The 9,249-nt window shown below is 38.7% G+C and overlaps 1 protein-coding gene across 2 annotated transcripts in view; it reads left to right on the forward strand.

Moving 5' to 3' along the window:
- fam20b (FAM20B glycosaminoglycan xylosylkinase) overlaps positions 1-8,878 on the forward strand; it is a 61,456-nt gene extending 52,578 nt beyond the window's left edge. For both annotated transcript variants that reach the window (XM_052095271.1, XM_052095270.1), the window contains exons 7-9: positions 6,521-6,712; positions 6,820-6,879; positions 7,913-8,878. In XM_052095271.1, the coding sequence (XP_051951231.1) occupies positions 6,521-6,712; positions 6,820-6,879; positions 7,913-8,144 (484 nt within the window). In that variant the 3' untranslated portion in view covers positions 8,145-8,878. The remainder of the gene's footprint in view (positions 1-6,520; positions 6,713-6,819; positions 6,880-7,912) is intronic.
- Positions 8,879-9,249: the final 371 nt, after the last annotated feature.

A 9,249-nucleotide genomic window follows, 5' to 3' on the forward strand; every position in this document is an offset into this window, starting at 1 on the left:
ACCTCCCCAAATCAAAAGAATATCATCAATATACCTCCCCCATCATTTTATCTTGTCAATATACCTGTGTGGATAGACAAGATCACTCTCCCACAAACCTAAAAAAAGGTTAGCATAGTTGGGGGCAAAACATGCACCCATCGCAGTGCCCCGAACTTGGATATACATTTGGTCCTGGAAAAGGAAAACATTGTTCTTAAGTGTCCATTCGGTAAGCTGAACGATGAACTCGGAGGGAGGCAAAGAGTCTATAGGTCTATTGGTCAGGAAATGTTGTAAAGCTTTTAGTCCATCATTGTGAGCAATATTTGTATAAAGAGATTCCACATCCAGTGTGACTAAAAAACAGTTATCAGGAACTTTCATATCGCTTAATACCTTCAACACATGAGTGGTATCCTGTATATAGGAAGGAAGTCGTTGAACCAATGGCTTGATATGAAAGTCTATAAATTGAGAAGCTGGTTCCGTAAAGGACCCATTGGATGATATGATAGGCCTGCCTGGAGGAGATTCAAGAGACTTGTGGATCTTCGGGAGCATATAGAAAGTTGGTATTCTAGGATGTTGACATAGGAGGAAATCATGCTCCTGTTTAGAAATCCATCCAGCATCCTTAGCCGTAAGCAACAGAACTTTTAATTGATCTCTTGTGTCGTCTATTGGATTGGACCGCAACCGTTGATAGTAATCTTGATTGTTAAGTTGTCGCAGGGCTTCTTCAACATATTTGTCTCTGTCCATTATTACCACTGCTCCTCCTTTATCAGCAGGTTTTATGATTAACGACTCATTCTTAGTTAGATGATCTATTACAGATTTCTGGGATTTGGTCAAGTTTTCCCTACTTATTTTATTTGATACTAAGAATAGTCTTTCAATATCATAATCCACCTTCTTTGTAAAAGCAGTCAAGACAGATAAAAAGTATGACATAAAGACATTCATTAATTGCAATACCACTTTTGTGGTATATAGGTTATCATGCATATGTGGATGCTTTTATGTAGGCCGGACCAAGAGACGTCTTAAAGACAGAGTATCTGAGCATAAGAATGCCATTAGAAAAGCCAATTTAGATTACCCTATGGCAAAACACTTCCAAAACGTGCACAATAGTAACCCAGAAGGTCTAATGGTTGAGGGTTTAGAAACGATTAAAAAGAGTATTCGGGGTGGTGACCGATTAAAATTACTTCTACAGAGAGAAACTTTTTATATATATGAATTACAGGCCACAGTATATCCTGGTTTAAATGAAGAAATAGATTTCAGCCCTTTTCTGTGATTTTTTTTTTATTTATTTTTTTATTTTATTTTTTTATTTTTTATTTTATTTTTTTTATTTTTTTTTGTTGTAACCACCTCCCAGTGGACCTTCTGTGTATGTGCAGGCTATTTGTCATCCAGGTGTTTCCAATTAGCATCTATAAAAGAGGAAATTGTTTGTTTGGAAAATATACCCTGAAGAAGGCTGTTTGTGCCGCTACGCGTGGGTTGTATCTTTTCCCCCACATGTTTTAATTATTTTTTCTATCATGATATAGCCAGTACAATAAAGGCTTCTTTATTTTCCTAAGAAGAGTGCCTTGGATTTCCTTTTTCTACGTAATATTGTTGGACTTCCGGTTGAGCATGTGAGAGAGAAAACGTGTGTGAAGTGGGCTCCCAAGCATTTTATCTTACAGTTATATCTTTCAGGCTACTTGAAGCTTTTAATACACCTGGTGATTTCTTTTTTTAATTACTCACACTAAGATTGTTGCTTGGAAAGATTTATGGCTTCTGAAAGGCAAAGGAAACTTAAATCATCAGCGAACGCAATAGAGGGTCATGGCGACAAGCTGCCGCTAGATCTGGAAAATCTCCGTGTCACTCTGATCTCCGAGCTATCATCTACCATCGCTCAACAGGTAAAAGCAGCTATGGACTCCACTCTTGCCCCAGTTGTTGCGTCTTTTGAGACTTTTAAATCGAGCATTGAGTCACAAGGACGGCGGATTGACGATCTTAATCAGCACTTGAGCGACTACAGCGACCGCATTGTAGCACTGGAACAGACGGTGCTAAAGTTAATTCGGCAAAAAAACAACTCACCGACAAAGTGGAGGACTTGGAGTCATGCTCTCGGTGTTGCAATCTTCGGGTCATCGGCATACCTGAGCGAACAGAAGGGAGCGGTCCAGTTACCTTCACAATTTTTCCAGGACGTGCTCGGATCAGAAATCTTTCCAACTCCTCCGCTGCTGGATCGAGCGCATCGTATTGGCCCTGCGCCTTCGGCTGACCGGGAGAATCAAAGGCCTAGAGTGATGATCGTGCGGTTTCACTACTTCAGCGACAAAGAAAGGGCTGTTCAGCGTTTGAATGGGAACCAACTCTTCTGTCAGAGCCGTAAGGTCTTCATTTTCCCCAACTTCAACACCAGTGTTGCTAAAAAGAGGGCGGCATTTACAGCTGTGAGAAATAGCCTGTGTGAGAAGAACGTGTGGTTCTCTCTTAGATTCCCTGCTCGCCTGCTGATTGACCTCGGCAATGAGAAGCTTTATTTCAACTGCCCCAAAGAAGCACAGCGATGGTTTAACTAACGGTATTCAACATCCTAGGTATCCTGCAGAGTTAATTATGCAGAGGACACATTTTTATAAGTAATTGTACTCTGATAACTGATAACTATTAACCGAGGGTGTTTTGACAATATATGTTTTTGTGTTGCCTGAATTGAATGTTCAATATGTTACTACATATGTTCGGGAGTGACTTCATTCGAAATAGATGTGAATATAAATGGTGAATATGAATATGATGTGTTATTGATCCAGATTTGGATAAATCAAGTACTGTTATGAAAGTTCCCTCTGCCATGTCAAAGATATTTTCTGAGTTTATGGTTCAGAATGGTTACATTGACACATGGAGACACTTTAATCCCACAGCGAGAAAATATTAATTCTATTCGCATGTCCATCAATCTTTCTCTCGTATAGATTATTTTTTTGTCAATAGTTCTCTAATTCCTCAGGTTGTAAACTCTGAATATTTACCCATTGTTATTTCAGACCACGCCCCTCTATGTCTTGACATTCTTTTATTTTCATATCACACTTCAACCACTCTGGAGGTTCAATTCCTTGCTTTTATCTGATTCAGCATTTTGTGACGTGAATTCAATAGATGATTTTCTCTTCACTAATCAGACCGATTCAATCTCTTATTCCTTACTTTGGGAAACTTTGAAGGCTTTTTTAAGAGGACAGATAATATCTTACTCTGCTTATGTTAATAAAGAACGAAGGAATAGGATTAAAAAGTTATCTGATAATGTTCAAGCTCTAGATATTCAATATGCTCATAGCCTGACTCCTGAGCTACATAAACAAAGACTTAATTTGCAGGCAGAATTCAATCTGTTATCCACAGGTGAGGCAGAGAGACTTTTCTTATACATGCGTGGCAATTATTATGAATATGGGGATAAGGTCGGTCGACTTCTGGCCCACCAGCTACACATTTGCGTCTTATTACTCAAATTGCGCAACCAGGTGGTGCACTAACCAAAGTTCCTGTAGAGATTAATTTGACTCTTAACTTTTACTCCTCTCTGTACAAAACTGAGGAAATGAACCATTTTCTTGACCGTATTAACTTCCCTAAGGTTGATTCTCGTTTAGTATCTGAACTTGATAGATCCATTACCTTAGAGGAGATTATTAAGTCAATTAATTGGTTGCAATCTAAGAAATCCACTGGCCCAGACGGGCTGCCTTCCAAATTTGATAAGAAATTTCAATTTCAATTGGCCCCACTTCTTTTGTCTGTATTTGAGGAATCTTTAGAGCTAGGTATGATGCCCCCAACATTGAGACAAGCATCTATAAATCTATTGCTAAAAAGATGGGAAGGACCCAACACTTTGTAACTCATACCGACCTATTAGCCTCCTCAATGTTGATGTAAAAATTTTAGCCAAATGTTACGGCCCTTAATCTAATTCGGCTCGTTTAAATCACACAAAAGACAAGGACCGAACATAACAAAAATCACAGGCGATTGGGTAGCGTTTCTGATGTTAATCACACCATAAGCTTTAATGACAGAGACAAAACACCTCATGAGATGAACAAACAATAAGTCATAAGTTAACCAAAAAAACAACACAGGTAGGGCAGCTACAGGAAAAACAGGAAGCCTTAACTAACCCTATAGTTCCAGGAGAGATCTTACCTAACTCCCGAAGAGAACTAAAACAGGTGAGTCTTCCGGGCAGCTGCTTACCTTCACTGTACTAAATAAATGACAAAAAGTGTACTAAGAAAATAACACCACTACCTGGTTTAAACAAATAAACTAAAGTCAAAGAAACAATCGTTAGGATCGCTTCAGCATGGCGAGGCAACGCGAAGAGATTCAGCTGGCGGAGAGCGACCGCGACATCAACGCCGTCACAGCTTAAATAGCAGGAACGCCCATGACGTCACTTCACTTCCGCTGTGCAAGGAAAATCCCTTCTCAAATCTCCACCTACAAACTCAAAAGAAATAACACACACACTAATGGTTCAATATACCCACACGTAACACCAAACTTTTGGCCTCTCGTTTAGAGGCAATACTTCCTAGTATTATCTCGGAGGAACAAACTGGATTTATAAAAGGACTGTATTCTTTTTCTAATATCCGTACGCTTTTTAATATTTTATACTCAAGATAAAACAGTAGCTCCTCTGAGGTTATCATTTCGTTGGATGCCGAAAAGGCATTTGATAGGATAGAATGGGTTTATCTTTTTAGGGTACTGGTTTGGTATTGGGGAGAGATCGATTTCATGGGTACGTTTATTATATGCTGACCCTCAAGCTTCAGTTTATACTAACAATGTTAAATCTGAACATTTGTTTCCACCCAAGTCTTTCTTCAAGAACATAGACCAATTAATCTCCTCTTTTATATGGGCAGGTAAACCTCCTAGAGTTTCCAAAATCTTGCTCCAAAAAAGTCGACTAAGTGGAGGGCTTTCCTTTCCCAACTTTATGTATTATTATTCGGCGGCAAATCTTTTAATTAATAATGTGTTTGCAAGAAGACCCTCTACACTCTCTTTAGCTGCCTTCATGACAGCAAATTGGTCAGTACCTCTACACTGCCATTACACTTGCACCCACTCACTTAACTTCCACTTTCGCACATTCCGTGGGCTTAGGGTATTGACGTGGTTTTGCTGCTCCTTAAGATTGTTGTTGGATGGTGTTTTTTCTATTGCTATTTTTTCCAACTAAGTGTTTATCCAATGTTTGATTTTGTTTCTCTTTTCCCTTTTTTTTTGTTGTTTTGAGCAATTTATGAATGAAAGTGGACACGAATCTGCAAGTGTGGATTAACGTGACGTTCTTTTTACTGTTGTTTAAGACATTATGGAATAAATTCCCCCTGTGAACTGAAATATTCTGAGACTATTATTGTGATTTATTGTGTAACAGGTGGTTCTTTGTTTTTGCTATCCTGGGTTAATCAAATTTTTTGACGGGAATAATCCTGTCTGGCGCCCGAAGAGCTCTTTAAAATAATGTATTTATGTTAGGGCGGCCACCACCGTTACAATATATATATATATATCCTTTTTATTTTGTTTTATTATTTAATTTATGTATGTATATACGTGTGTATACATGTATGCAAGTCTTGTTGTTCTTAATGGGGATTGTTCTGTTGGGGTTGGGTAGGGTGGTATATGATGGGTGGGGTGGTATAAAATGTAAAAATGCAATTTGCAACAATAAAAATTCTATGATGAAAAAAAAAAGTCATATTGTTATTGTATTGCACAAATAAGTGAAAATAATAGTTCTTTACAATTAATATGTCTTTGTTAGCCAAGATTTTTCAGTATGTGAAAACAGGTGATCAGTGTTTATAGTTTTGGAAATTTTTCATTCTTTCTGTAATTGATGTAGTGGTTTGGGAGGTTTGTGTGTACAAATGCTTTAGAAAATGACTCCTTTCAAAAAGGAAATCATTCTCTTTAAAAAAAAAATAAAAGCCCTAAGACTCCAGATCCTTTCTGTCTAAAGAGATTTGTAATTATTTTGAGGTTGTTTTTTTGCTGGGTTTTTCCTTTACATCAACAGAATGGACCACGTGTTGTGTCTGCTGTCAAGATAGTTGACCTGCATATTTATTACATATTCACATGACAATCCAGTTTCCCTTGCTCAGTTAACACAATTGATGGGAAGCTCAGCTATTAAACCATCTCAGTAGTCCCCTGCAGAATGCAGCAGTCATTGTTGTATTTCTGAGCAGTTGCCAGGTGACCTGATGGATTTTCAAAGCCCACTAGTCTTCAGCCATTAAGCATCAGACACCTTGAACACAGTGAAAATGATATGGCGCTTCCTCTGAAACTCTAAAGAAAAGAATTGACATTAATCCAGGACTGATGAAGTCAATGGATGAACGTGTTCAAGAGAGTGTGTCTGTTATTATTCATTTTGTTGATCGATGACTCTGTGTTTTTGTGTTAGGTGGGAGTATGATGAGAGCTACTGCGAGGCTGTGAAGAAAATGCCTCCTTATGATGCCGGTCCACGGCTACTGGATGTCATCGACACAGCCATATTTGATTACCTTATCGGCAATGCTGATCGCCATCACTACGAGAGTTTCCAGGATGATGGCGGAGCCAGCATGCTCATCCTTCTGGACAATGCTAAAAGGTATGGAAAAAACACACAGACAGGACAGAGTTAGATGAAGACATAGGTGATACAATAACATTTTCATGTTTGAAATGTGTAACTTGAACTTGTGTTTCCACCTGCAGTTTTGGAAACCCTGCTCTGGATGAGAGGAGTATTCTCGCCCCTCTTTATCAGTGCTGCATGTGAGTACGCACGCATACACAGATATTAAACTTCCTCACAGACCTTAAACTTCCTTTAAAATTCACTCTGGACAATTCTGAATTTAAGAGTTGGCTCCCTTTCAAATCACGAGTTGTAATTTAAATTGAATTTGCCACACAGCATGTTGAAGTGTATCAGGGTATTAGAACGCTAGATTGCCTTAATGCTCTGCATACTCATTATCTTCTTAATGAGATATTGATTGACTCACAGAAAAAGAGCCTTATGCAGCTTTAACTGTACATGTACGTGCAAGACCGTCTATCACTGAACAGCCTGCTTGCTGTTTGGTGATGACTATTATATATGAGTTGAGCTGCATTCGCACTGACAGTAATTTGCAGTGACAAAGTGATCGGATGTAATTCATTTACAGCAGCTTATTGTGCCTCCTGATATTGTTAGACAAACCATTTTTTTCCTGGTTTGGAACGTGGATGTAAACTACAGTGGGTTAAACTTCTATGGGGAGACCATAGCAAATATAATTTTTGCCTTCCCATTTGCTCCAACAGAAAAAGAAATGTAAAATCCACTAATATGTTTCTACTACTTTCCAAAAGAGGAAAATAAATCAAGATGAGGTTTGTGAGAGAAGTTTACTGTGATTAATTACAGTACATTTTTATTTTCTATTTTTTTAATTAATGCCTGGGTAATGTAACTTAAAGAAGAATACTCTACATAATATGGAACCCCTTGGAGGACATAAAAAAATAAAATAATAATAGCTATATTTACACTGCGAAATATGTCAGAAATATGTGATTACAGTTTGTGGAAAGGGTCCAAACAGTCAAGTAGGAATGCCTACTAGCAAGCAAGAGTACAGAGACTTCATCAATTCAACTTCACAGACCTCCATTAAACTGCTCTACAATATTACAATTAAGCTGATACTCCTTGCCTTCCTAAAATATGCCTTACTCTTTACTTTTCCATTTGCTAGCCCCAGACACAAAACGGTCACAGATTTTCAGAATTTCTTTCTCTCTCTTTTGGAAATATAAGGGTCCGTGTTTCCACCTGGAACAGGCTAAACCTGCTAAAAGGAGGAGTGTTGAGTTCAGCAATGCAACAGGCCATGGCCCACGACCCTGCCTTTCCAGTGCTGACAGGGCCACATCTTTCCGCACTCGACCGACGTCTCAATGGAGTGCTCACCACTGTGAGGCAGTGCATGGAGACACAGGGTGTAGACAACACTCTGATCGAGGACCGCATGAATCTGCCTCATCCTTAAAGACATTGAAGATCAGAGGTGGAGAGAAACAAGGTGAAAATGTGTTTGTGGAGCATTGAACATTGACGCTTAATGAACAGGTTCCTTTCACATTCCCTTCAGGCTGCGTAGCTGGCGACCTGAATGTCACCAGAAGCCTTAGGAGATGACTTGAAGGAGAATGTGGAGCTGTTTGTTTTTCAATGGATTAGTTCAAGCCAGACCACAGGCGCAAAGAATGTACTGACCTTAGCACACTTTCTAGAGTTCTCTTTTTCTTGCTCTCTGGATAGAGTGGGGAAGTCTTGGCCAACATTTCCTATTAGTGTTTTTCCTTCTGGTTTGTTTTCAGTTAACTTTTGTTTTTGCCATCCAGGGCCAGTTTCAGGAGGACTGGAACAGTACTTTCAATTTGATATCTGGGCTAACATTAAGACTCAGGAAGATGAAAAATGTTCCAGGGGTTAGTCACCATTGCACGTCAAATGAGGGAACGCAAGACTATTAACAGACTTTTTGAAAGTTCTTTCAGAACTGACTGATTAATAATATTGACCTAAAGAGAAAATGAGTTATGATTGATTCATTGTGTTCGTATTGTACAGAGCTGGTATGTTATTGCTACTGATGTTCAATGAAGATGGAAACAACAAAGCATTGAAAGGCTGCTGTGAGAAATTTTCAACATTAAAAATTAATATTTAAATCTTACTAAAGTTTACTCATGAAGTGTATGAGCCCTTTGTTCACAGATAAGGTGTTGTCACATTTACATTCGCAATGCAAATTTCCAAGGGCAAAATTGTCATTTCAGTCGGAAAACGCATGATCGTGAATTTCGCGTGATGGACTATCACGGATTTCTGTGGATTTGAAGTTTGGTGAATTTCGACAGGGGAGTTCGCCACGTTGACCAATAGCAGTGACCTCTGTTTGTGGGGGGGGGGGCACTGTACGCAGCTACACTGAATATTAACAATGAACAATATACCATGAATTATTCCATTGGAATACACTTGAAATCTCTCGTCTTTCTCATCAAATCCCTAATTACTATTTCTAATCACAATTAGCATTCTTTATTGTGGAAGTTTTTCTAATGTAGAGAGATACTTCATTAGTTAAC

This window comes from Xyrauchen texanus, chromosome 28, assembly GCF_025860055.1.
Source record: "Xyrauchen texanus isolate HMW12.3.18 chromosome 28, RBS_HiC_50CHRs, whole genome shotgun sequence".
NCBI classification, from domain to species: domain Eukaryota; kingdom Metazoa; phylum Chordata; class Actinopteri; order Cypriniformes; family Catostomidae; genus Xyrauchen; species Xyrauchen texanus.